We start from the raw sequence: 27,583 nt of genomic DNA on the forward strand, positions 1-27,583 counted from the left end.
TCTGCCATTGCTTTCACAGAGGCAGGGGTGACTGATGACATGTACCCAAAACCACTCACTACAGTTTTTGCCCCATCAGATATTGGGAGCTTAACTCAGAATTTCAAAGGGCAGTAGAGACTGCAGGAACTGTGGGACAGCTACCCACAGTGCACCGCTCTGTAAGTTGATACTAGCAGCGGCAGTGAGGACGCACTCCACCAACTTAATGCGCTTAGTGTGGACGTATGCAATCGACTGTATAAAATCAATTTCTAAAAATCAACTTCTATAAAATCAACCTAATTTCGTAGTGTAGAATACCCTTACAGTAAACTCATAGAGGATTACAGTATTCACTCTTATCTGGTGAACAATCCTCCTCTTTGACAAGATCCGCTTTAACAAGTGTGATGTTAGCAGCTGTAATTTGCCCTAAACAGCTTTTCCCATTGATTTTTACATTCTTTTCACAAGTTATGGGGTGACCTTCACCTGAGCTCACAGTAAAAGCATTTACATAAAAGGTGGCAGTGATGAGGTAAATTTGGTTACACACAGACAACTGCTTAAAGTCAAACAACAAAGCAACACTGTTCCACTCTGGACAGATTCTAGCCCCATCTTTGTCGTTGAGAGGAGCTGGCTTTTCAGGATGATACAGGTCCTGTTGTTCCTTTATTCTTTTGAGCTCGAGCTTAAGTCTGTCGACTTTTGCCTTAACTTCTAGCTCCTGCCATTGAATATGTGCCATTCTCTTTCCATATCAGTGATGTTTTGCTTTTCCAGCCATTCTTTGTTCAAACTGCTTCCTTATCACTGGCAATTTGTCTTGGAAACTGGCCCAGAGTGGCACTTTGAGAGTGATGGGGAAAGCGGGGCAAGGGCTTCTTGAACTGAGCTGCTCCTGTTTGCTCATGCACACGAGTAGCTGAGCTTTGCACGCACAAGTTCTCCAGGTACCCAGCATTCCGTGAGTACTTTGGGCCAATTTGCCAAGAAAAAACAGCTTCCCTCTCTACAATATCAGCAGCTGAAGGCTCCCTTTTGTTCTCACCCAATGCAATATTTGCACTGAGTGCAGAGTTTGGGCTGCTTATGGGGATGTTGAGAACCACACATCTCTCTCTGGTAGGTATACAGAGCAGGCGTGGGTTTGCGGTACTCTCACTGAGGCCTTCTCAGATTGGCTGGACTATGAAAGCAGTAATCAGTAGACTGATACTAGGCACCAAGAATATCAGGGGACGGCCCTTTTGTGGGCCTAGGCCTGGTGGACTGACCTTCGTGAGGGGAGGAATAGCTCAGTGGTTTGAGCATTGGCCTGCTTAACCCAGGGTTGTGAGTTCAATTCTTGAGGGGGCCATTTGGGGATTATGTTGGGGATTGGACCTACTTTGAGTAGGGGGGTTGGACTAGATGACCTTGTCATAAACAGATAGCTAAGGGTTAATGTTTCTTTCATCTGTAAATGGTTAACAAAGAGTGACCTGTAACACCTGACCAGAGGACCAATCAGGAGAGAAGGTATTTTAAAATCTCATGGGAGGGAAGCCTTTGTTTGTGGGTTTGGAGTTTGTCTTTATTCTCTCTGGGTCCTGGATGGGACTCGAGGTGAAACCAGGTTTCTGCCAATCTCCCTGCTACAGTCTCTTATCTATTCACAATTGTAAGTAAGAAAAGGCGGTCATAGTCTTTTAATTTGTTTTTTTCATTTACATATGTGTACTTGCTGGAAGTAGCTTAAATTGGGAATTATACTATGACATGGTGGGCAGCTAAGTGAGATAGATAAGAATCCAAAAGCCAGTAAGATTATTAATTTGCTTCTCTGCTAGATGGTTATAAGCAGAGGGAAGGGGTTTATTTTTTTAAACTGCAACCACAGAATTTTTTTTCCTTGCTTCGGTCTGGCTGTGCATAGATATGGCCTCAGGCAAGGGCCATTAAGTTTAACAGAGGTCTTTTGTTAGACAGTAGAACTCCAGCTGTGAGTCAACTACACCAGCAGAACACACATGCAAATGAAAGGTTTCCTTTTGTTCTAGTTTTATTCAGGAAGGCTTGTTAGAAAGACTCTGTTGCTTAGCAACACAGCAGGCAGCAGAGGAACAGTAATTCAGACAGTAAAGCAGCAGATGGCGCCCCAACACAAAAAAAAATAAAATTAAAATTAAAAGCAGGAAACATGACTTCCAGGGCAAAAGTAGAGGCAGAGCACAAGCAAGATATGGAAAAAAAATACAAGAACTTGAAATAAAACAAAAAGAGATGGAGCTAAGAGAAAGAGAAAGAGAGGCGGCCCACAGAAGAGAACAAGAAGACAGAGAGGCAGCCTACAAAAGAGAGCAAGCAGCCAAAGATGCAGACCACCAAAGACAGCTGGAACTCCAGAGGGACACCTACCAGCAGGCCCTGGAATTAGAAAAGGCTAAGCAACAGAACCCAGCCAATCCTAACAACCCGTCTCAAGTTGTTGTTCCACATCCCAAAAAATACCCACCTACAAGGCAGGTGATGACACTGAGGCCTTCTTAGAAAATTTTGAAAGAGCCTGCCTTGGGTACAGCATCTCTGAAGACCAGTACATGGTAGAACTGAGGCCACAGCTCAGTGGACCCTTAGCAGAGGTGGCGGCTGAAATGCCTAAGGAGAAAATGAATGATTATAAACTTTTTCAAACCAAGGCCAGATACCGAATGGGGATAACACCTGAACATGCCCGTCGGTGGCTCAGAGCCCTAAAATGGAAACCAGATGTGTCGTTCCCCCGACTCGCCTACCACACTGCTAAGGATTATGAAGCCTGGATATCAGGAACAAAGGTTAAGAATCTGGATGAGCTGCACCTCCTGATCCAAATGGAGCAGTTCTTAGATGGTGTTCCTGAGGAAATAGAGAGGTACATCCTAGATGGAAAGCCCAAAACGGTAATTGAGGCGGGGGAGATTGGAGCCAAATGGATGGAAGTGGCAGAAAAGAAAAAAGCTATTGTCAAGGGGAGCAAATACCCCAGGGTGCACACCAACAATAAACCCTACAACTGAGGGCAGCACAAGATCCCACCAACAACCCAAGGAAAGCCACAGACGTCCTATTCTTCCACCTCATCAGTCTCCAGTAAGCCACCTCGACCCAGTGACAAGTCAGCTGGAAGATGCTTTAAGTGTAATGAACTGGGACATATAAAGGCCAACTGCCCAAAGAACCCCAACCGAGTGCAGTTCATTACACCACCATCACACCAAAGATTCCCAGGCCCAGATGCCTCTCAAATACCCTTGAAGCGAAGGGGAATTTTGAGAGTGGGTGGAAAGAAGGTTCCTGCGTGCAGAGACACGGGGGGCACAAGTGTCAGCTATCTACCAATCCTTCATTGACCCCAAATTCATCAACCCAAAGGCCCAAGTGACAATTTACCCCTTCATGTCACAAGCTGTAGACTTGCCTACAGCTAAACTGCCTGTCCAGTACAAAGGCTGGTCAGGAATGTGGACTTTTGCAGTCTATGACAATTATTCCATCCCCATGCTACTGGGGGAAGACTTGGCCAACGAGGTGAAGTGGGCCAAGAGAGTGGGAATTGTTACACGTAGCCAAACCAGGCAAGCTTCCAGACCCATTTCTATTCCTGAGCCGTCCACAGAGGCCTCGTCTGTGTTACAAGAGACCCAGACAGAGGTAGTGGACCCAGATCCCCTGCCAACAACTGAAACAGCCACAGCACCTCCAGTCCCAGACCAGGAATTGGAAAAACAGCCAGCACCAGAACCGTTGCCAGCACTGACAACATTTCTTGCAAATCCATCTTCAACCCCAACGCCAGAGGGCACCAGCGAGCCGGAACTGGCAGAAGCAGCAGACAACCACACTCAAAAGGCTCAGCCAGAGCCTGAAATACCCCCTGGTGCACCAGCGGAGACCGGTTCACCAGCAACGGAAACAATCCCACCGTCTACATCTCTTCCAGGGGGACCAAGCCCAAGTCCACAGTCTAAGGAAGAACTGGTGTCTCCAGCTTCAAGGGAACAGTTCCAGACTGAGCAGGAAGCAGATGACAGCCTTCAGAAAGCTTGGGCGGTGGCACGGAGCACCCCACCGCCTCTCAGCTCTTCTAATCAATCCTGGTTTGTTGTAGAACAAGGACTTTTATACAAGGAGACTCTTTCTAGTGGACACCAGGAAGACTGGCATCCACAAAAACAGTTGGTGGTTCCAACTAAGTACAGGGAAAAGCTCTTAAGCTTAGCCCATGATCATCCCAGTGGCCATGCTGGGGTGAACAGAACCAAAGACCGGTTGAGGACGTCCTTCCACTGGGAGGGGATGGGCAAGGACGTTGCCAAGTATGTCCAGTCTTCTGGGGTGTGCCAAGACCAGGTCAAGGCCCCTCTCCAGCCACTCCCCATAATTGAGGTCCCATTTCAGCGAGTAGCTGTGGATATTCTGGATCCTTTCCTAAAAAAGACACCCAGAGGAAAGCAGTACATACTGACTTTCATGGACTTTGCTACCCGATGTCAGGAAGCAGTAGCTGTAGGCAACAACAGGGCTAACGCTGTGTGCCAGGCCCTAACAGACATTTTTGCCAGGGTAGGTTGGCCCTCCGACATCCTTACAGATTCAGGATCTAATTTCCTGGCAGGGACCATGAAAAAACTGTGGGAAACTCATGGGGTGAACCACTTGGTTGCCACCCCATACCACTATCAAACCAATTGCCTGGTGGAAAGGATTAATGAAACTTTGGGGGCCATGATACGTAAAATTGTCAATGAACACTCCAATGACTGGGACCTAGTGCTGCAGCAGTTGCTTTTTGCCTACAGGGCTGTACCACATCCCAGTTTAGGGTTTTCACCGTTTGAACTTGTGTATGGTCATGAGGTTAAGGGGCCATTACAGTTGGAGAAGCAGCAATGGGAGGGGTTTACGCCTTCTCCAGGGACTAATATTCTGAACTTTGTAAGCAACCTACAAAACACCCTCCGACATTCTTTAGCCCTTGCTAAAGAAAACCTAAAGGATGCTCAGGAAGAGCAAAAGGCCTGGTATGACAGACATACCAGAGAGCGTTCCTTCAAGGTAGGAGACCAGGTTATGGTCTTGAAGGCGCAACAGGCCCATAAAATGGAAGCATCATGGGAAGGGCCATTCACGGTCCAAGAGCGCCTGGGAGCTGTTAACTACCTCATAGCCTTTCCCAATTCCTCCCTAAAGCCCAGAGTGTACCATGTTAATTCTCTCAAGCCCTTTTATTCCAGAGATTTACAGGTTTGTCTGTTTACAGTCCAGGTAGGAGATGACGCTGAGTGGCCTGACGGTGTCTACTACGAAGGGAAAAAAGACGGTGGCGTGGAAGAGGTGAGCCTCTCAACCACCCTGGAACCTCTGCAGCGGCAACAAATCAAGGAGCTGTGCACTAGCTTTGCCCCATTGTTCTCAGTCACCCCAGGATGGACTGAACGGGCATAGCACTCCATTGACACAGGTAATGCTCACCCAATTAGAACCACCCTACCGAGTGTCTCCTCATGCCCAAGCAGCTATAGAACGGGAGATCCAGAACATGCTACAGATGGGTATAATCCGCTCATCTACCAGTGCATGGGCATCTCCAGTAGTTCTGGTACCCAAACCAGATGGGGAAATACGCTTTTGCGTGGACTACCGTAAGCTAAATGCAGTAACTCGTCCGGACAACTATCCAATGCCACACACTGATGAGCTATTGGAGAAGTTGGGACTTGCCCAATTCATATCTACAATAGACTTAACCAAGGGGTACTGGCAAGTACCGCTAGATGAACCTGCCAAGGAAAGGTCAGCATTCATCACCTATGCGGGGATGTATGAATTTAATGTGCTTCCGTTCCGGCTGCGAAGTGCACCCGCCACCTTCCAGAGGCTGGTAGATGGTCTACTAGCAGGACTGGGCGAATATGCAGTTGCCTACCTCAATGATGTGGCCATTTTTTCTGACTCCTGGCCCGAACACCTAGAACACCTGGAAAAAGTCTTTGAGCGCATCAGGCAGGCCGGACTGACTGTTAAGGCCAAAAAGTGTCAAATAGGCGAAAACAGAATGACTTACCTGGGACACCAGGTGGGTCAAGGAACCATAAACCCCCTACAGGCCAAGGTGGATGCTATCCAAAAGTGGCCTGTCCCAAAGTCCAAGAAACAGGTCCAATCCTTCTTAGGCTTGGCCGGGTACTACCGGCGATTTGTACCACACTACAGCGAAATCGCTGCCCCACTGACTGACCTGACCAAAAAGACCCAGCCGAATGTAGTCAAGTGGACTAATGAGTGCCAAAAGGCCTTTACCCAGCTTAAGGCGACGCTCATGTCAGACCCTGTGCTAAGGGCCCTGGACTTTGACAAGCCATTCCTAGTAACCACAGATGCATCTGAGCGTGGTATAGGAGCAGTTCTCATGCAGGAAGGACCGGATCACAACTTCCATCCTGTCATGTTTCTCAGCAAGAAACTGTCTGAGAGGGAAAGTCACTGATCAGTCAGTGAAAAGGAATGCTACGCCATTGTGTGCGCCCTGGAAAAGCTACGCCCATACGTTTGGGGACGGCAGTTCCAGCTACAAACCAATCATGCTGCGCTAAAGTGGCTTCATACTGCCAAGAGGAACAACAAAAAACTGCTTCGATGAAGTTTAGCTCTCCAAGATTTTAATTTTGAAATTCAACACATTTCAGGAGCTTCTAACAAAGTAGCTGATGCAGTCTCTCGTGAAGGTTTCCCAGAATCCACTGGTTGAAATTTCTCCTTGAAATGTAAAAACCCTCATAGTTTGCATACTTAGTAGTATATGTAAAGGTACATGTGTTGTATTAATCTGTTTGTTCTAAAGTTCTAGGAAGAAATCACCGCCAGTGAGGTTCCCCACTGTCTGCGATTTGGGGGACGTGTCATAAACAGATAGCTATGGGTTAATGTCTCTTTCACCTGTAAAGGGTTAACAAACAATGACCTGTAACACCTGACCAGAGGACCAATCAGGAGACAAGATATTTTAAAATCTCGTGGGAGGGAAGCCTTTGTTTGTGGGTTTTGGGTTTGGCTTTGTTCCCTCTGGGTCGTGGATGGGACTAGAGGTGAAACCAGGTTTCTGCCAATCTCCCTGCTACAATCTCTCCTCTATTCAGAATTGTAAGTAAGAAAAGGCAGTCATAGTCTTTTAATTTGGTTTTTTTCATTTACATATGTGTACTTGCTGGAAGTAGCTTAAATTGTGTTTCTGCTGGAGAAAGTTTCTTTCTATTGTTTATGAATTGAAAGACCCTGTAACTGTTTTACCATCTAAAGTGCAGAGATAAACATTTTACTTTTTTCTTTCTTTTATTTTATTAAAAGTTTTGCTTCTAAGACTTATTGATTTTTCTCTCCTAATTAAGGCTCAAAGAAATTGAGTCTGTACATACCAGGGAATTGGTGGGGGGAAGGGAAGGATAAATTTCCTCTGTGTGTTACAGTCACGCAGCTTGAATCTGTTTTGCCTCTGGGAGAAGGGGAGATAGAAACTTGATCTCTCTGTGTTGTGTTTCAAGGAATTGACTCACGGTATCTCCTAGTGTACCAAGGCTGGAAAGATCTGGGAGGAGGTAAAGAGGTGAGAGGGAATGGTTTATTTCCCTTTGTTGTGAGACTCAAGGAATCTGGGTCTTGGGGTCCCTTGGGAAGGTTTTGGGGGGACCAGAGAGTATCAGGCCCTAAAAATTCCTGATTGGTGGCGGCGCTACAGAATCTAAGCTGGTAATTAAGCTTAGAGAACTTTATGCTAGTACCCATATTCTGGACGTTAAGGTCCAGATTTGGGAATTATACTATGGTAGACCTCCTAAGGTCCCTTCCAACCCTAATAATCTATGATTTGTGGGCCTAGCGCCAGGCCCATCTGGGTGGGCCAGCACTCTGGGGGCCTGGGCTGGGCAGGTGGTTTCTGGGCCTGGCCTAACTGGGTGGGCCAGACTGGTCCTTTGCAGCCATCTTGGCTGCAGCCACTAGGGGAAATATTCAGAGGGTTAGTGGGAGGGAATGAGGAGAGGTTTCCTGAGCACATGCCTCATTCATGGGCATAGACATGCTATGCTTCTACTCGCCCTAAGTCAGTGGGGGCAGTTGGGCACTACCTCACTACCCTACGGAGAACGCCACCAATGGCTCCCTAGCAGAGACCACAGCCTAGTGTTCGGGGTGAGGCTATAGCATAGAAGGGGCCCCTCAAAGCGAGCTACGTTGCAGGCTGATTCCCCACTCTGGCACTCCAAGTGCAGAAGGTGGGCGGGGGGCCTGCAAGGATTCTAAAAATTAATACTGGCCACTCCAGGCTTGTCTTAAACTCCCAAGGGTACAGCTTCTCTCTGACCTTGGCTTGGTAAATGCTGCCACCACCCAAATGCAAAAAAAACCCCTTTCACCCAGGAAGGAGCACTTGGGAATTCCTCCCTGTGGGGTACCTTCAACCCTTTCACCCCCACTCCAGGGAAGAGCTGAGAAGAAAACAAAGGAAATTAGCTGTTGTCACCAACTAATCAAACAGCACAAACCTCTTAGAACACAACAATCCAAATCCTGTTCTTTCAAAAGGTAAATTTTATTAAAAATAAAAAAGAAAGAAAATACATCTGGAACTTAGGCTTTTGCTAGATTTTAAAAGAGCAATTCCAAAAATTAAGCACCCAGTATAGCTTTCTTGGGGGTTCAGCTTAAAGGTTACAAGCAAACAAAAGCATCCGGGATTAGCACAGAGGAGATCCACGAGACAAAATAAAGAAATAAACCTGATCACGTTTATCTAAACATTCCCTGTCCCAGTGATTCCTTCCAGGTATGGAAGATAATTTTTCATACCTGGTTCAAACCTTACACAGGATTCCTGCTTATAGCATTGCTGCTCTGTGTCCCTGCAGCCCAGAGAGAACAACAGACAAAGGAAAAGTTTCTTTCCCAATTTTATAAAGCTCTGCCGTCCCACTGGCTCTTTTGGTCAGGTGCCCACTTTTTTTCTTACCTGGGGGACATTTTAACCCTTTACAGGTAAAGCAAGTAGAGAACAGCCACCAAGAGGGATTTTACAGCTAACTGGCTGGCTGGGCGTCCATCAAAGGGAGCTCCCCCTGCCCCCCGCCTTATTTATCACACAGGCGTGAGCATCTCCCTGGCGGTGGGTGGCACTTAGGCGATTTCAGCTCTGCTTCCGTTGCTTCTGTCAGTACGAAGGGAGTGCGATCGACCAGGATTGCTGGTCTGGAATGAGCGTGATCATCAATAGCCATGTTCTGTTCACACCTGTGTGCAGTATGGCAGAGAGGGGCGCTCCCTGAACTCCAAGCTGACAATCCCCCAGCCACAAATGGCAGGTAGCCCCACCCCAGTAACTCCCACAGCTGCTAGTCCAAAGCCAGCCCCTCCAGAGCTGCCCAAAGGGGTACACAAGGCAGGTCTGCACTTGAAACCCAGCCGCTGTGGCATTCAGCGAGGACATTGCTGCACCGTGGGTGGAGTGTCTCCCGTCAGTGTGGTTACAACACCTCCGCGAGCGGTGTGTGTGGAGACACCCTCCCGCCCACATAGCGCTGTCCACCCCAGAGGCTAGGCTGCGAGGAGCAATTAGAAAACTCAGTTCCTGGTGTGGGGTTCAGGAATCGCTCGGCCCAAGGTGCTGGAGAAATCCTCTGTATTCAGCCAGGCAGCTCCAACTCCCTCTGCCTCACAGGAGGAGGCTCCAGCACCCCCTCCCCAGCCTGCTGGCCTGGGAGGCTAACCCAACCCACTGACAGGTACAGGTCCCCACCGCACCTGAGAGCTAAACTCAACTGCACAGGCAAACTGGAGCAACCCCTGGCCCTGGCTGGAGACATGAGCCCCTCGCTCTAACACCACCTGCCAGAGCGCCCAGCAGCAGGGCAAGGTCCCAGCTTCCTATCAGCCCAAACTGAGCAACAGAACATTGTCCTGATCAGCTGCTGGGAGCCAGTGACTCGTTCGCTTGGGCACTGGCATCTCCGGGCTCTCAGCTGGCCCCAGAATCAGAGTAAAACAGGTCCTGCAGAGCAGCTCATTTGAACCTCCTGTGCAGAGAGCCCTACCAGCGTGAGCCCTCTCGCCCTGCAGCTCTCTCCTGTCAGCCCTGGCCCGGCCCATGGAGCTTCCTCCCTCCCGTGTGCGTACCTGGGTAATGCTTAGCTCCATACGTGGCTCCAGCATGGCTGCTGTCAAGGGCTGTGCTGTTCCGTATGACCAAGGCTGTGCTGACAGCTTTGTATTGTTCCAAGTCAGGCCCCTGGCACGTGCAGCACCTTGTCTTTGGAGATTGGCTAACGGCTACAGGAGCTTCACCCCCATCTCACTAATCACATGGAGGAAGCTGCATGTGGTGAAGGAAGCTGGCCTGGTCTAGCCCGGCCCTGTGTCCTTTGTGTGTGTGGCTGAGAGAGGGCAGGGGAGAGTTTGCCGTGTTCTTTGGAGAACAGTGTCAGTGTCTAGTTCCCAGCCCAGAAGTCAGAGGGGCTGCACTAAAATGGGGAGGTCGAGGAGCTGCCTGGCACGGACACCCCACCTGGTGTCAGGGGCAAGGCACTAGGCAGAGACATTACAGGGGAGAAGTGCTCGATTATTGGCCCGATGTCCTTGGCAGCCAGCTGTAGCCAGGCAGAGAGCGGCTGTAACCCCACAGACTGCCGGGCAGGAGCCGAGCTGCACTGGACACAGAATGGTTCTCCTCATCCTTGCCAGTCCCTCCTTCGTGGGCAGGTCTCCAGGGAGCCAGAGCAGCCTTGCCCATTTCTCCTGCTCTCGCTCCAGCCCCCTGGCTCTGTTGTAGTACTGAGCCTGGGCTCTGGTCTCCATATGCTTAGGGCTGCCCTGGTTCCCCTGCAGCAGCTGCCATCTCAGTTTGCTCTCTAGAGGCGTTTCTAGGCCCTCACCTGCCATTCGCTGGCTCTCTGCCTCCCACTTTGTCTCGCAGACTCTTTCAGCAGGAAGTTTGAAACCGGCTTCCTGATGACCTGGCTCTGCTGCCCTCTGGGTGCTGAGCTGCCCTGATCTCACTCGTCACGGCCCTGGCCCTGGCACAGCCCCGGCGTTGGGAGTCCAGCCTTTCCGCTTTGCTGGGCATAGGGGGGATGGCACTTGCCCAGCTTTCAGGCTGGCAAATGGTACAAATCCAACCAATGGCAGGGCTGTTGCATTAGAACAGTGGGTTTATTGAGGACACAGGAACGGCTGACGGCGCGGTCACTGGAATGACCTGACCCAGGGCTCCTGTTGCGTGGCCAGGGGGCGTCTCACCAGGGAAGAACTTTCCCTTCCCAGTTCACAAAGGCCCCATTGTCCTTCTTGGAGAGCGTTGGAAGCACGTTCAGGATCCCTTGGACACTCACGTCCACTGTCAGTGGAGCCTGCAGGGGGCAAAGGAGAGTGAGGGGGAGAAGCCTGCCCTGGGGCTGGCCCAGAACATCAGGGGCCGGGCCAGGATCTGGAAAAGGATCTCAGTAATCCCATTCTGCCTTTGCTGGCAGGGAACGGGGAAGGCAGGTCCCAGGCCAGTGTTTACAATAGAAAATGGGTGAAAAGGGCTGCAACCCTGAGAGACAACCTAAGCCCCAATGGATACAGACGACCAGCTCCTGCCCCCTCCAGCTGCCCATGGCAGCAGCTCTGCAGGGTTTCTTGTGCAATGCTGAGCTATGAAGGAACCATGGGACCGGCAGCCCTGGGAAGCAATGCCCAGGACACAGCACTGAATCCCCAGGGAGCTGGGTCCTGACGACCGCCTTGCTGGGATGGGAGCCCCTGAGAGGTGTCATCAATTTGGGGCGGGGGTGATAAGGGAACAGGCTCCAGTGCAGGGCCATCCTTAGCTATAGGCAGAATAGGCAGCCGCCTAGAGCACCACTAGGTCTGGGGGCACCGCTCTGCGAGAGCCTGAACAGACTGGAAGCAGTGGAGCATGTAAGAACAGGGCTTCTGGGTCCTAGAGAGAGCCGAATGCAGCACAGTCTCAGGGAGGGGATTGGCTGCTGGGGTCTCTGGGAAGGGGTGGGGGAAGGAAATCACCTGTGAGTGTGACTCTTTCCCCTGGCGTGAGGTGAGACAGGCTCAGCAGCTCTGGCAGTATCCTTTATTGTCCCCCATAACATCCATTCTTCTCCCCTCTGCCCCACAGAGTACCCCCCTGTTTCTCCCTCCCCTCCATGGAGCACCCCCTCTTCCCCCTCCCCTCCATCAGGGCTGGGTTGGTGAGGTGCTGGGGGGGAGGGGAGGCTGGCTGGCTACCTGCTAAGGAATGAAAGTGAAAGTAACTCACTTCCTTGGCTGGCAGCCAGGATTGGAAGGGTTGCACAGGGCTGGGCTGGGGATAGCCAGATAACATGTGTGAAAAATCAGGACAGAGGGTTGGGGTAGGGTGAGCAGATCTCCCTCTTTTATAGGGCCAGTCCCAGTTTTTGGGTCTTTTTCTTATATAGGCTCCTATTCCCCCCCACCCTCATCCTGATTTTTCACACTTGCTGTCTGGTCACCCTAGACAGGGGTAATTGGTGCCTGTATAAGACAAAGCCCCAAATATCAGGACTGGTCCTATAAAATCAGGACATCTGGATCTGGTCACCCTAGCTGGGGAGCGCATCTCTCCCCCGGACTGGCAGTGATCCATCTCATCCGGGGGGAGCTGCACAGGGCAGGGTGAGCTGCTGTGGCTCCATGGGTGCCCCGTCCCTGAGATCAGATGCTGTGCTAACTTCACCATGATCCGTTGGGCTGGCGGTGGAGCCCATTGGTGTGTGATTGGACCTGAGGGTTTGCTGCTGCTGTTGCCACTCTGCACCCCAAGAGGTGGATTTTGGGGTCCTGCAGTTTTCCATCTATCTCCTCCTCTATTGCAGCTATTGGACCAGCAGGCTGGGGAGTGAGCCAAGCATGAAAGCAGTACTGTGTTGCCATGTAAAGTGTCATTTAACAAGTTTGTTTGCCAAAAATGCTTGCTAACAATCCTGAATTCAATTTCAATATTTTTTTTTCAAAAAATCAATATCTTAGCCAAAACCAGAAAATTTAAGTTGTTGACAATTATTTGTGACAAGTTTGGTATGGGGAAGGGAGTGGGCCAGTTTTCATCAGAGAAACAAAAAATGTGGACTGACTTTCCTATAGCCCTGTTATTGCTAAATAGAGCCCTCCAACAACTGTAATATGCTCATCTCCTTACTAATGTATAGAGCAGGGGTCAGAAACCTATGGCACATGTGCCAAAGGTGGCACGCGAGCAGATTTTTGATGGCACGCAGCGGCGGGCTGAATGGCTCAGCCCGCCGCTGCTCTGGGATTCCGGCTGCTAACCCATTTCCACCCAGGGTCCCGGCCGCCGGCCCCACTCTGCAACCACTGCTGGCCTGGGGACCCCCAAGGAACCCCAAGCTGGCAGGGGCTGAGCAGGCCGGTGGCTGAGACCCCGGTTGAGCCACTCAACCCACTGTCGGCCTGGGGTTCCATTCACTCAGCTGGCAGCGGGCTGACGGGACTAAATTCAACAAAATAGGAAAACAAGAACAACTAATGACAAAGTGCAAGACCCTAGAGCAGTGGTCCCCAAACTTTTTCGTCTGGTGGGCGCCAGATGAAGGACCGTGGTGGCGGACAAGCATCTGCCGAAATCATACCGAATTTCAGCGGCATTTCAGCAGATGTTCGTCCTCCGGCCAGTACGTGGGTGCACTGAGAGGCCCCTGTGGGCGCCGGAACTCCTGCAGGCACCACGTTGGGGACCCCTGACCTAAAGAGCCTCCTGAAGCACGGTGATCGTTTTGATTTAAATGGACTTGAACTGTACGAAAAATTGAGTTGTTGCCACATGCAAAATCGATGATGGACATTGTACAGTTTATTCATACCAGCAAACTTGTTGACATATATCCTAATGTGTACATTGCCACTCGTATTCTATTGACAATTCCTGTAACAGTAGCATCAGGAGAACGGAGTTTTTCAAAACTAAAACTCATTAAAAACTATCTCCGCTCTACAAGGAGTCAGGAACACTTGACTGATCTTGCTATTCTTGCAATCGAACAAGACATCACTTTGTCTTTGTCATACGATGACATTATTACTGATTTTGCAGTCAAAAAAGCCAGAAAGATTGCTTTTAATTAAAAACAAATCATTCTTTCAATACCTCTTCATAGAAATTCCCAACAAAATGTTGACAAATTAAAAAAATGATATTATTTGCATCATTCTGTCAAATCAGAATTTTTCCTATAGTGCTACTTCTTTCATACTAGTCCATCAGCATTACCATGGCTTAATTAAGATAAACTGGTTTTAATAACATGCCTGTGGCAAGTTTTCCAGTACTATAAGCTTATGTTTGTGTTGCTAAGAGCAAGACAGGCACTGGGGCACCAGTTTAAAAATCTCACCTAGGGCACCATAAATCCTCAGGACGGCCCTGCTCCAGTGTAACCATTCTCCCTATGATGAACTTCTGCCCTTGACATGTGGCTACGACTGGCCTCTCCCACTCAGCACCTACCTGGTGGGAGTTTGAGCTCCCCATGTCAGTCTGCACCCAGCCAGGATGGACAGCGATGCTCAGGATCCCGTCTCCTCCATACCCCAAGGATTGGCACTTGGTGAGCATGTTCAGAGCAGCCTGTGGGCGAGACACCATGAGCAGAGACAGCAGCATGTGAGGAGAGCAGGGACCCACCCCCAGGAGAAAGATGAGCAAGGGGGACAGCTGATGCAAGCTGCAGTGTGTGATTCTCAACTGGGGATGATCAGCATGTTACTGAGTCGCCACCTCTCACTGCAATGGGCCCACATGCAGGACCCAGAGTCCTGTTCCAAGGTTTGCGCTCTGGGGTCAGGTGACCAAGCATCATGTGACCCGGAGGCTGTGCTTCCCACAAGAGGCAGCAGAGTGAGATTGGCCTGAATGCTGGCCTGGCAGGTCAAATCTGGGGGATAAACCACGGGGCAAGAATAGGGTGACCAGACAGCAAATGTGAAAAAGATCCAAAAATCGGGACTGTCCCTATAAAATCGGGACATCTGGTCACCCTAGGCAAGAAAGACTTTTCTTTCCCCTTTGCTGTAGCGGAATATGAACCAAGCGTGAATTGGTGCCCCACTGGGCACACCCCCTACCTTGCTGCATCGATAAGAGACAACTTGCCCAAACTGCCAGGCAAAGGGATTCGTGATGGAGCCACCCTCACTGGACATGTTGACAATGGCTGCCTTGCTGCAGCTCAGCCCTGGTTGGGAGCTCCCCTTGGCAGCCTTCTTCAGCAAAGGCAGGAACGCCTGGGCAATGGGGAGAAAAGAGCACCCCCGGGTCAGCTTAGGAGAAAGGACCCACATTCCTCTCTTCACCAGCGGACTCTGATTTGAATTGAAGTGGGTCCAGCTGTTGCCCAGAGGTGTCACAGGCTGGCCCCCTGGGCCTGCTGCTCCTGGGCCATGCTCTCCCGCTGCCCTCCAACTTGTTCAGCCTCAGTCCTGTTTTAAAGGCTGATTTCTAGGAGTTGGGTAATCCCATTCTGCCCTCGCTGGCAGTGAACGGGAGAGCCCGGTCCCAGGCCAGTGTTTACAATAGTAAGTGTGAAAAGGGCTGCACCCCTGAGAGACAACCTAAGCCCCAGTAGAGACAGCGCGAGGTCAATGGAAGAATCTGCTGTTGCCCTATCTACCACCTGTCAGAGCAGTGGATTTATTACAGCAACAGAAGAACTCTTTTGGTACCGCTGTCATGTTTCTAGTGTAGATACAGTCGATCATATGCTGTTTCCCCACCTTAGAGCCCTGCACAGAGTATCTTGCGGGCTTGTACACACCTTCTAGATCCAGGGTTCTCAAATTGGGGGTCAGGACCCCCGAGGGGGTCATGAGGTAACTACATGGGGGGGTCGTGGGCCTCCACCCCAAACCCCACTTTACATCGAGCATTTATAATGGTGTTAAATATATAAAAAGTGTTTTAAATGTACAAGGGGGGGTCACACCCAGAGTCTTGCAGTGTCAAGGGGTCACCAGTACAAACGTTTGAGAGCCCCTGCTCTAGATCTGTGCTAGACAGAGGCCTCGACTCACTGAGATGGAAGTATTTCCTCTCTAATACGCTGAGCTGTACTTATAGCACACTGCAGTAATCGGGTAGGATAGTCAAATACCAGCAGCTTTGGCCTAACTCAGGGGGGCAGCTCTAAGTATTTTGCCACCCCAAGCACAGCAGGGAGGTCCCGGGTCCCGCGGATTTGGCGGCACGCCTGCGGGAGGTCCGCCGAAGCCGTGGGACCAGCGCATCCTCTACAGGCATGTCGCCGAAAAGCAGAGCGCCTCCGTGGCTTGCCACCCCAGACACGCGCTTGGCGTGCTGGTGCCTGGAGCCGCCCCTGCTAACTCAGCTTCCATCCGAGTCAATGGGAGTTTTAACACGGAGGTATTAAGAGCCCGGTTAGGTCAATACATTTGGCTTCTTCAAATCCTACACTCAGTATAAGAATAGCAGCAAAAACTTGTGGGCGTATTCAGGGCTGTCCTTAGCCAGAGGCAGAATAGGCAGCCGCCTAGGGTACCAAAAGGTCTGGGGGCACCGCTCTGCAGGGAGCCCAGACAGAGATGAAGCAGTGGAGAATGTAAGAGCAGGGCTGCTGGGTCCTAGAGAGAGCCGAATGCAGCACAGTCTGAGGGAGGAGATTGGCTGCTGGGAAGTCACTGGGAAGGGGTAGGGGAAGGAACTCACCTGCAGGGGTGGCAGCTTATAGGGGCTCAAGGTGCTCAAGCACCAGGAATATTCAAGGCTGGGGGCTGTGCTCCACCAATATTTGGAGCTGGGTTTCTCCTCTGCCCCAACCTCGGAACTTCCCTGTCTGAAATAAAACAGCCAGTGCCTCTCTCCTTTGTTTGGGCTGCTTTTGCCTAAGGCTATAGAGATCATTGGGAGGCAGCCTCTTGGAGCACTGGGGGAGGGGAAGAGGAAGAGAGAAGGGAGAAGGAGGCACACACATGCTTGGGAGCTCTCTCCCCCGCGCCCCCGGCACTCAGTGGCAGCAGCAGGGATGGGGAGACCACACATGATGGCAACCCCCCCCGCCCTGGTACCCATCATAGGGGAGGTGAGTGGGCTTTCTGGACCTGAGAGAGTCACTAGGAGCATGTGCAGTGACTGTGGTGCAGAGTGAGTGTGCTGCGGGTGGGGGGCAGGTGAGATAGGAGGGGTTCCTTCCCTGGAGCTTGCTTCTGTCAGTAAGGAGGGAGGAGAGTCCTCTCTGGCCCCAGCCCTGGGCAGCCTGTCTGCATCCCAAGTTCCTTATCCCGAGCCCTGCCCCACCCCAGAGCCTGCACCCCCAGCATCCCAACCCTGAGCACTCTGCTGCAGTGTGAAGCCCTCATCCCTAGCCCCATCCCAGAGCCCTCACTTGAGGGGAAACACATGCAACTTAAATTTGGTGGTCAGTTTGGAGTATCATTGTGTTTAGCACAATACTTGATTATTTTACACCCTTTAAAGTATACAGGTGTTACAAAGTGGGAATGTTCTTAATGTTTTCTCTGAATACTGTGTGGGTGCCTCAGTTTCCCCTATGCATTTCTCAAGGATCTAGATGGTGGGATAAGGATGTGTGATTGTTGTAGAGCCCTAGAGTGCCAGTGTGATGCTGTTTGCACAGAGAATGGCTGAAACCCTGTCTCCGGGCAACTGATGGCCTGGGTCGCTCTCCTGCAAGGTGCCAACTGAAGGTGTTGGAGAACAAAGAGATCAGGTGGCCAGAGGAGAGAGTGTCAGTGCCTGTTTGGACTTCCGGGAAGTGCATGGTGTGGAAGAGGATGCTGGGATGCTTTGGAACTACTCCATACAAAGCCAGTCAGGACTCTGGGGGAGCCTCCTCTCTCTGAGCATACTGTCTCCAGAGCAAGATGCTTACACCTTCCTGGGTCTGACCTCAGAGCATTCAGCATGCCCTTCCACACTGTGCGCTTTCCACAGCAAGTCTGTCCAGGCAGGTCCTGGGGCAACCAGAGGTCCCTGCATCCCAGCTCTGCAGTCAGACATGACTGTCAGCCAGCCAGTAAAACAGAAGGTTTATTAGATGACAGGATCACAGTCTAAAACAAAGCTTGTAGGTACAGAAAACAGGACCCCTCAGTCAGGTCCATCTTGGAGGGTGGGGAGCCTAGACCCAAGTTCTGGGCTCTCCCCATTTCCCCAGCCAGCTCCAAACTGAAACTCCCTCCTCTACCCTTTGTGTCTCTTCTGGATCTCTTCTGATCTCTTTGTCCCCAGCATCTTCAATTGGCACCTTGCAGGGGAAACTGAGGCACCCACGCAGTATTCAGAGAAAACATTTAGAACATTCCCACTTTTTCACAAGTGCAACAAAATATAATACTGTATATTGAAGCAGGCAAGTGCTGCTTCTGAGTTTACACTTTTAATTGACCCTTGTAATCTTGTGGTGCCAACGCATTGTAGCTTCATTTTATATCGGCTTACAGGGTGACAGCAGGCGGGAGGGGGGTGGGCACCACCATTTTGGGCACCACCAAAAATTATACAAACTTACTGCCTATGCTCACCTGTGAGTGTGACTCTTTCCCCTGGTGTGAGGGCTGTCAGAGCTGTGTTGGGTGAGGTGCTGGGGGGGAGGTGAGGCTGGCTGCCTACCTGCTGAGGAATGACAGAAAGTGACTCACTTCCTTGCAGGCAGCCAGGATTGGAATGGTCACACACGGCTGGGCTGGGGATAGCCAGATAGCATGTGCGAAAAATCAGGACAGGGGGTTGCGGCAGGGTGAGCAAATGTCCCACTTTTATAGAGACAGTCCCATATGTTGGGTCTTTTTCTTATATAGGCTCCTATTGCACCCCACCTCCCATCTTGATTTTTCATACTTGCGGTCTGGTCACCCTAGGTGGGGGTAATTGGTGCCTATATAAGACAAAGCCCCAAATATCGAGACTGGCGCTATAAAATCAGGACATCTGGATCTGGTCACCCTAGCTAGGGAGTGCATCTCTCCCCTGGACTGGCAGTGATCCATCTCATCCGGGGGGAGCTGCACCGGGCAGGATGAGCTGCTGTGGCTCCATGGGTGCCCCGTCCCTTAGATCAGATGCTGTGCTAACTTCACCATGGTCCCTTGAGCTGGCGGTGGTGCTCATTGGTGTGTGATCAGACCTGAGGATTTGCTGCTGCTGTTGCCGCTCTGCACCCCAAGATGTGGATTTTGGGGTCCTGCAGTTTTCCACCTCTCCTCTTCTACTGCAGCTGTTGAACCAGCAGGCTGGGGTGGGGGGGGCGGGGGGGGTGAGCCAAGCATGAAAGCAGTACTGTGTTGCCATTTTGATTGTCATTGAGCAAATTTTTTTGCTAAAAATGATTGCTAAGAATCCTGAATTCAATTTCAATATATATTTTTTTAAAAAAATCAATATCTTAGCCAAAAACCGAATATTAAGTTGTTGACAATTATTTGTGACAATTTTGGAATGGGGAAGGGAGTGGGCCAGTTTTCATCAGAGAAACAAAAAACGTTGACTGACTTTCCTATAGCCCTGTTACTGCTAAATAGAGCGCTCCAATAACTGTAATATGCTCATCTACTTACTAGTGTATAGAGCAGGGGTCGGCAACCTACGGCACATGTGCCAAAGGTGGCACATGAGCTGATTTTTGATGACACGCAGTGGTGGGCTGAATGGCTCAGCCCGCCGCTGCTCTGGGATTCTGGCTGCTGCCCCATTGCCACTCAGGGTCCCAGCTGCCAGCCCCACTCAGCATCTTCTGCTGGCCTGGAGACCCCCAAGGAACCCCAGGCTGGCAGCAGGCTGAGCAGGCCGGCGGCTGAGACCCCAGCTGAGCCACTCAACCCACTGTCGGCCTGGGGTTCTATTCACTCAGCTGGCAGCAGGCTGAGTGGGACTAAATTCAACGAAATAGGAAAACAAGAGCAACTAATGACAAAGTGCAAGAACCTAGAACAGTAGTCACCAACCTTTTTCGTCTGAAGGACCGTGGTGGTGGACAAGCATCCACAGAAATGCCGCCTAAATTCGACGGCAAGCAGTGTCATCCAGAGGCATTGGCGCCAAAATGCCACCGAATTTCGGCGACATTTCTGCAGATGCTCGTCCTCCGGCCAGTATGTGGGTGCACTGAGAAGCCCATGTGGGTGCCATGGCACCCGCGGGCACCACATTGTGGATCCCTGACCTACAGAGCCTCCTGAAGCATGGTGATCATTTTGATTTAAATGGACTTGAACTGTACGAAGAACTGAGTTGTTGCCACATGCAAAATCAGTGATGAACATTGTACAGTTTATTCATACCAGCAAACTTGCCACTCATATTCTACTGACAATTCCTGTAACAGTAGCATCAGGAGAATAGAGTTTCTCAAAACTAAAGCTCATTAAAAACTATCTGCACTCTACAATGAGTCAGGAACCTTGACTGGTCTTGCTATTCTTACAATCGAACAAGACCTCACTTTGCCTTTGTCATACGATGACATTATTACTGATTTTGCAGCCAAAAAAATCCAGAAAGACTGCTTTTAATTAAAAACTAATCCTTGTTTCAATACCTCTTCATATAAATTTCCAATAAAATGTTGACAAATTTAAAAAAATATATTATTTGCATCATTCTGTCAAATCAGAATTTTTTCTATAGTGCGACTTTTTAGTGTTAGTTCATCAGTATTACAGTGTGCTTAATTAAGTTAAACTGGTTTTAGTAACATGCCTGTGGCAAGCTTTCCAATACTGTAAGCTTATGTTTGTGTTGCTAAGAGCAAGACAGGCAAAGGGGCACCAGTTTAATAATCCCGCCTAGGGCACCATAAATCCTAAGGACGGCCCTGGGCGTATTCAGTATAAAACAGAGCACCTATGATCAGAGCTAAGACAGCCTCATCAGTAACTGCCTTGTCCAATACCTGTCCCTGCAGAGGGCTGGGCTGCTGGGGGAAAGGAAAGTACCTCGTACCTTGATGCAAACACACACTTCAGCGACAACTTATCACAGCATAAGGTTGGGATTTAGGTGCCCAACTCTCATTCACTGTCAACGCGCTTTGTGTGCCCAACTACTTTAACCACCTTTGAAAAACCCAGCCCTGGTGAACAGAGATAGAGCAGGCCAGGCCAGCAATGGCACAGCTTTCCCCACCTGGCACTCCATAAAGTTTTGCAACCCCGATGTGGCCCTCGGGCCAAAAAGGTTTGCCCATCTCGGCTCTCAGGAGATGGCCTCTACTGCAGGAGCTGGACTCTTGGCTCATAATGCACCTGACATGTACAGTGATGAATGCCGCACCCCAGCCCCCAAACACACACACACACTCACCAGGTTGGCTCACTGATCCAGGAACCAGAGCCCTGGGGGGAAGGGAGAAGTTCTGGCCTATGCAAAGTCAAACCCCAGTGCAGCCGGCGACCTGCCCTCTGTTAGGGCCCTTACCTGGCTCACCAGCAGGGGCCCTGTCACGTTGGTTGCGTACACCAGGGACATATCCTCCGGTGTCTCAGACTCTAGTGTGCTCAGCCTCACTATCCCAGCATTGTTTATCAACAGATTCAGCCCCGAGCTTTTCAGATGCTCCTCAACTCTGGTAGCTGCCGCCTTGATGCTGGCTGGATCAGTAGCTTCTATAGAGACAGAGCAGGAGGTTCAGAGTAGGGTGAGCAGACAGCAAATGTGAAAAATCAGGACGGGGTGGGGGGTAATACGAGCCCATATAAGAAAAAGACCCAAAATTCGGGACTGTCCCTATAAAATCAGGACATCTGGTCACCCTAGTTCAGAGATGTGGTTCCTCCACCCTGTCGCTAACTCCTCTCCCCGAGAACCGAAGCCCAGCCTGCCCTACAGAGCCATTCTAACGACTCGGGAGCTCATAAACACAGCTAGCCAGAACTAGGTCGTGCCATGGCAAGGGCAGGACGGATAGCATCAAAGCCAGAGAGTGAAATCGGGGGGACCAGGAGTTAGCTAGGCGAGTGGAAAGCAGTGTGGCAGTGAAAGTGGTAATGGGGCGGGGGGAAGGGCGTGTTGGACCAACAAGATTTTCCCAGGGGTGGGCAGGGTTGGAAATCTGCCATCAGAGCTCTGGCAGGCTCACCCTCACCCAGCTTTCATCGTCCCATGAGAACACCCTTCAGGGGAGAGCGCCCTGATGGCACAGTTGTTTGGCAGCATTTCAAACATGCCGATTTTTCCTATTAAAAAGTGTTTGCCGCATTTTTTTTAATCAGAACCATCAGCACGATTTTCGGGTTACTGAAAAAGCTGGTTCAACAAAAGAGCTTGATAGTCATTTTGACACATCACCAAAAACATCGGACAAGCCAGGAGGGGCTCGGGACGGAGCGGACGGGTGGGTCTCAGCGGCATGTGTGCTGCGGGAAAGGGGTGATGAGCCTGGGGGCGATAGGCTGGGTCCCCATGGGGGTGTCACTGCAGGCAGGGGGTCACATGGGGGGTGACAGGTTGGGCCCCCGCAGCGCCGTCAGTGAGGGGCGGGACCCTGGCATCATGTGAGGGGCAGGGATCACATGAGGGCTGACAGGGTGGGTTCTAGGGGGAGGAGGGTTGTTGAGCGGTGGGGATTAGGTGAGTGGTCTCAGAGTGGGTGTCACTGGGGGGCTGGGCAGAGGGGGGTCACATGAGGGATGATAGGCTGGGCCCCTTCAAGGGAGGGTTGCCAAGTTTTGTGTGAGGTATTCCTGGAGGTTTCATCACATAACAATCATTAATTAAATATAAATTTTTAATTCCTGGAGAATCAGGACAGTCCTGAAGGGTTGTTAACCCTACTTCAAGCGGTCTATTACTGAAGGAGGGGAGGGATAGCTCAGTGAGCATTGGCCTACTAAATCCAGGGTTATGAGCTCAAGCCTTGAGGGAGCCATTTGGGGGGTTGGTCCTGCTTTGAGCAGCAGGTTGGACTAGATGATCTCCTGAGGTCTCTTCCAACACTAATAATCTATGATGTTCACCCTGAGCACCGGTGTGACCCTATGCGTGAAGTCACTGTGCCACTCACTCAGATTTGGCCCTGCTCCCCCTATCCTCAGTCATGTGAGCAGCACTCCAAGCATCAGCAGGATAAGCAGCTGGTCCCAGCAGATCAAAGGCACGACCAGACCAGCACTTTATGGCTACTGCCTGAGCCAGGGGTGCTCCCCCATGAATTTGGGCCCTGGCCATTGGCCTAGTTTGTTAATCTGGCCCTAGCAGGATCCTTAGGCTGGGATTGGTTCCCTGTTCATGAAACTGATTCCTTGATTCCAAAGCTTCAACTACCTGAAGGAGGGTTCCAAAGAGGATGGATCTAGACTGTTCTCAGTGGTGGCCGATGACAGAACAAGGAGCAATGGTCTCAAGTTGCAGTGAGGGAGGTTTAGGTAGGATACTAGGCAACGCTATTTCACTAGGAGGTTGGTGAAGCACTGGAATGGGTTCCCTAGGGAGATGGTGGAATCACCTTCCTTAGAGGTTTTCAAGACCCAGCTTGACAAAGCCCTGGCTGGGATGATTTAGTTAGGAACTGGTCCTGCTTTGAGCAGGGGATTGGACTAGATGTCATCCTCAGGCCTCTTCCAACCCTGATATTCTTTGATTCTATGAGTCTATGAAAGGAAATCTGTCTCCAATAGAGCGAGGCCTGTTCAGACCTAAACCAGCCAGGCTCATACATGGCACAGGCAGCCCCTGTCTTAATCAAAATCATCCCTTCCCTGCCAGTCTGGCACGCAGGACAATCTGCAAATACAAGGAACTTCCTGGGCCTCCTCCTGACCAAGACCAGAGAGCCTGAGTGGGACGTAGGAGACCTGGCAGTTCCTCTGTTGAGATAGGTGGCTGCTAGGCACCCTCCCCTTCACTAACACCTAGGCAGGAATAACACTAACAGTAGCTCCCAACCAGGCAAGGAACAGGAACATGGAGACAGGGGGACGGGGAACAGGGACCAAAGGGACCCAGAGCAAGGGAGCCTCAGCTCTGGGCCCAGGGCAGGGCACCTACCTAGCGCAACGATTGCCAGGTTTGGATGCCTGGACGCCAAGTTCTTCAACTGCTGGAAGAGAATAAAGTCCACGATTATTGATGGAGCCGCCAGTCCGCAGGGATGGTTAGGCCGGGCAGAGTCCAGCTCCCTGCTGCTATCTCGGATCAAGTCAATATCTGCCTGCAAAGTTCCCATGTGCAGGATCCAGCCCTGGCTTTCAGGGTCTGCAGCAGGGTGTCTAAACCGGCATCATCTAGCTCAGTGTGGTCAAGCCAGGGATATGTTTCCCTGTTCCCTTTAGGAGACAGGCACCTGTGCTCCCCACCCGCTCCCTCAATGCGCTGTGCTAGCTTTGCATGTGTCCTGTGCAGAACTCGTCCCCAGTCTTATGCACAAGGGAGCATCAGCCTGGAGCAGGGGCTGAAATCCCCTCCTGCTCGGGCCTGTTGCTTTTGGCTCCAAGTGCTGGAGGCCCCTCACTTAGATTCCCCCACCGCCAGGTACAGCTAACTCCCTCTCACCTCGCTCCGTTCTCACCTGTGCTTGCTCTCCCTCCGGGTCCCGGCAGGTCGCAAAGACCCACTCGGGTGGGTTTGATTTCCCCAGAAACTGCTTGACAAGCTCCAGGCCGATTCCCCGATTGGCCCCAGTTACCAGAAGGCTGCGGACATTAAAGCCAGCCATGGTCCTCGCCTGCCTGTGCCCCAGCTGGCAGGGCCTGTGCTCAGCGAGAGCTGGGCTAGTTCTGGCCCCCACGTCCACTGCACCTGGGGTTACACAGGGTCTGATTCCTGGGTGCCAGCTCCCTGATTCCAGACCAAGGCCTGGAACCTGCCCCGTGCAGAGTAAAATCGCTGGAAGCTGAGCAGAGGCTCCTCCTGCAGGGGTGTCGGAGTCACCATGGATTGGAGGAGCTCCCCAGAAGGGAGGAGCTGTGAAGGACAGAAAAGATGGCGGGGGTGGGGGGGAGGCTGATCAGAAGCTTTAGGGATCGGATGGATTCGTGCATTTTCACGGGATGACCTTTACACTAGGCAGGGTTTGCAATGTCTCACAGAAGTGATAAGAGTTTGGGCAAGTTAATATTCAACATGGTGAAACTCATTCTCCACTCCCCTGACTTGGTTGAGCCGCATGGCACCTACTAATGGCTTTCAAGGGCTGTGAGACGTAGTTTTACAGAGAAATGATCTGTTATAAGGAACTGCAGGGCAAGACCCCTACATTTTATTGTCCTATGAAGACTGAGGGGAAAGCCCAGGCTGTGCAGCACACTCCACATAGGTTAGGGTCTCAATTTTACATTGTCCACAGTTAATGCATCAACGTTATGAAACTTGAACTACGCCCATGCGCATGGTACCGGGCTTCTGATTTTAGGCTTTAACCTGTGAGCACCCCAAAACAAAAGAATTGAAATTGGTGATTAGCTAGTAAACACTGGAAAACACTGGAAGTGGTTCCTTGTATCTAAGGACTCTAAGGACTGGAAGCGGTTCCTTGTATCTAAGGACTCCTTGTGTAAGCAGAGTCAGGATGAGCGCTACCCTGACATCTAGTGGTGAATTGTAGGGAATGTGGAAAGAATTCCAAGAATTTCAAAGAGTGGGGAAAGATTTGCATTGGCATCCACCCCCCGCTTAGCATAAGCCCACAGCAGACTGGGATGGTTATTTTAACAGCTCTGGGATCCCCAATTTCTTTGTTATTGGGGCAGAAGGAAAAAAAGTTTGTAACCCTGATTGTGTGAATGGGGAGCTGTGGGACTGCTTTGTGACAGAGATGACTCAACCTCAGTTGGGTGGTACTTGCTAAACATGGGACATGGGTTCCAAAACCCCCTGAAAAGAAAGAGATTGGGGAATGGTATGTGTTTGTGATGTTGAGGGCCTGGAACACCCCCTGGATCTTCTTTTGTCTCCACTGTTGAAGAGTAGAGCTAATTTTGGTTCCATTAGGAGTCCATCTAAAGACTGCTGAGCTGAATTCATGTTTAGCTAATAATGCACCAACACCAGGGGTCCCCTGCTAAGAGCTGAAATCACTGAAGGGGCTGAGATGAGATCACTGAGTGCTGTGTTAATCTGTGGGGGAGCCTGAAGACCTATTGTTAAGTGGCTGGCAGAGCAGAGTGGTTTGCAGTGTGTTGGAGCAGCCATGGAGCAGTGAGCAGACTGAAGTGGTTTGCACAGACAGCTGGAGGAGCGGCACAGCTGGTGTGGTGGAGCAGGTCATGGTGAAGGCTGCAGCAGAACTTCAGGGAGAGGTGGAGCAGTTGGCCCTGGCCCACGTGAGGTGCCCCTTAACACCCTGTGTGGACTCCTTCCCCATTTCCACCCAGGCTGGGGAGGTAAAACTCGGCAGATAAACTCTTGAATTCTGGGGTGGCACTGACCAGAGACTTTCGGGTTGTTGGACTTTGGGGTGATTGGGCTTAAGACCCTAAAGGGAAAAGGACATTGCCAAATGTACTTGGAGGTGGGTTTTGTTTATGGTTTGTGTTATAACCCTGTTTGTGGTGTTTCTCCAATGGGATGCCGCATTGTTTCCTTCCTTCATTAAAAGGATTTTGCTACACTCAGACTCCATGCTTGCGAGAGGGGAAGTATTGCCTCCTAGGGGTGCCCAGGGGGTTGTGGTATGTAAGTGTCCCAGGTAACTGGGTGGGGGCTCGAGCCGGTTATGCATTGTGTTATTAAAACGGAACCCCTGGATACTGAACCCAGCCCTTCTTGCTGCCAACTCAGAGGAGCAGAAGGGTTACACTTGTATCTAAGAATCTTATATCTAAGGACTCTGCAGCTGTGCCGCCCAGCTGGAGCCAGTCATGCTACCATTCCACACAGAGCATTGGCTCAGGCCGCGGCTCTGCAGCTGTGCTGCCTGGCTAGAGCTCGCAGTCCTGCCGCCAGAGCATTGCGCCGCCAGTGCAGTGAGCTGAGGCTGTGGAGGAGGGGGCACAGTGGGGGAGGGGCTGGGGGCAGCCTTCTGGGCCAGAAGCTCAGAGGCCGGGCAGGAGGGTTCCACGGGCCAGCTGTGGCCTGCGGACTGTCGTTTGCCACCTCTGGTATAAGTAATATAACAGGCAAGTTGCCACTCCCAACCGATAAACTGCTATTCTCCACATTATACTGAGCTTCTTTAAGCACATCACTTTTCCGTTGGTTAAGCATATTTTCCCAAGCTTTATTAGCCAACAATCCAACACTCACCAAGACTGTCCCCTTCCTTCCTCAGTCAGAGCTTTAACCTGATCACCAACTTTAATTTGCTCTAGAGAAACATTCCCCTGAGACTTATCTAATGCCAGATTCACTTCTGAGATATCAGACACTCAGCAATTTCTCCCGCATATGCACTGCTTCTTTGCACAGATAAACAGCCATCTTCCTCTGACAAACATCCGGTGAAACACTCCTGAGGCAAGTCCTTACCCCTACAGACACAGGTTTCGGGTTATTTTTTTTCTGTGACTGATTTATGACATCAGCCTGACTGAACAAAGCTTCAATATCATCCCCAATCAAAAGATCCTTAGGGAATAGCTTCCTTACACCAGC

At 50.8% G+C, this 27,583-nt stretch overlaps 1 protein-coding gene across 1 annotated transcript; it reads right to left on the minus strand.

The window, feature by feature from the left end:
• Positions 1-11,183: 11,183 nt before the first annotated feature.
• LOC127034054 (C-factor-like) lies at positions 11,184-24,825 on the minus strand. Its single transcript, XM_050922491.1, has 6 exons — positions 24,561-24,825; positions 24,041-24,092; positions 21,473-21,660; positions 15,151-15,309; positions 14,534-14,653; positions 11,184-11,399 (listed from the first exon to the last, which is right to left on the minus strand). The coding sequence occupies exons 1-6, from the start codon at positions 24,705-24,707 to the stop codon at positions 11,286-11,288; spliced, it is 780 nt and encodes a 259-aa protein (XP_050778448.1). The 5' UTR covers positions 24,708-24,825; the 3' UTR covers positions 11,184-11,285.
• Between the last annotated feature and the right edge of the window lie 2,758 nt (positions 24,826-27,583).

Source organism: Gopherus flavomarginatus, chromosome 14 (genome assembly GCF_025201925.1).
Source record: "Gopherus flavomarginatus isolate rGopFla2 chromosome 14, rGopFla2.mat.asm, whole genome shotgun sequence".
NCBI classification, from domain to species: domain Eukaryota; kingdom Metazoa; phylum Chordata; order Testudines; family Testudinidae; genus Gopherus; species Gopherus flavomarginatus.

Excerpts from the sequence above, each read along its gene's own strand:
- LOC127034054 (XM_050922491.1), bottom strand. The coding sequence starts at position 24,707 with ATGGCTGGCTTTAATGTCCGCAGCCTTCTGGTAACTGGGGCCAATCGG. Across the intron at positions 24,093-24,560 it reads CGGAGGGAGAGCAAGCACAG|CAGTTGAAGAACTTGGCGTC; the intron begins GTGAGAACGGAG and ends ATTCTCTTCCAG. Across the intron at positions 21,661-24,040 it reads CCTGGCAATCGTTGCGCTAG|AAGCTACTGATCCAGCCAGC; the intron begins GTAGGTGCCCTG and ends CTGTCTCTATAG.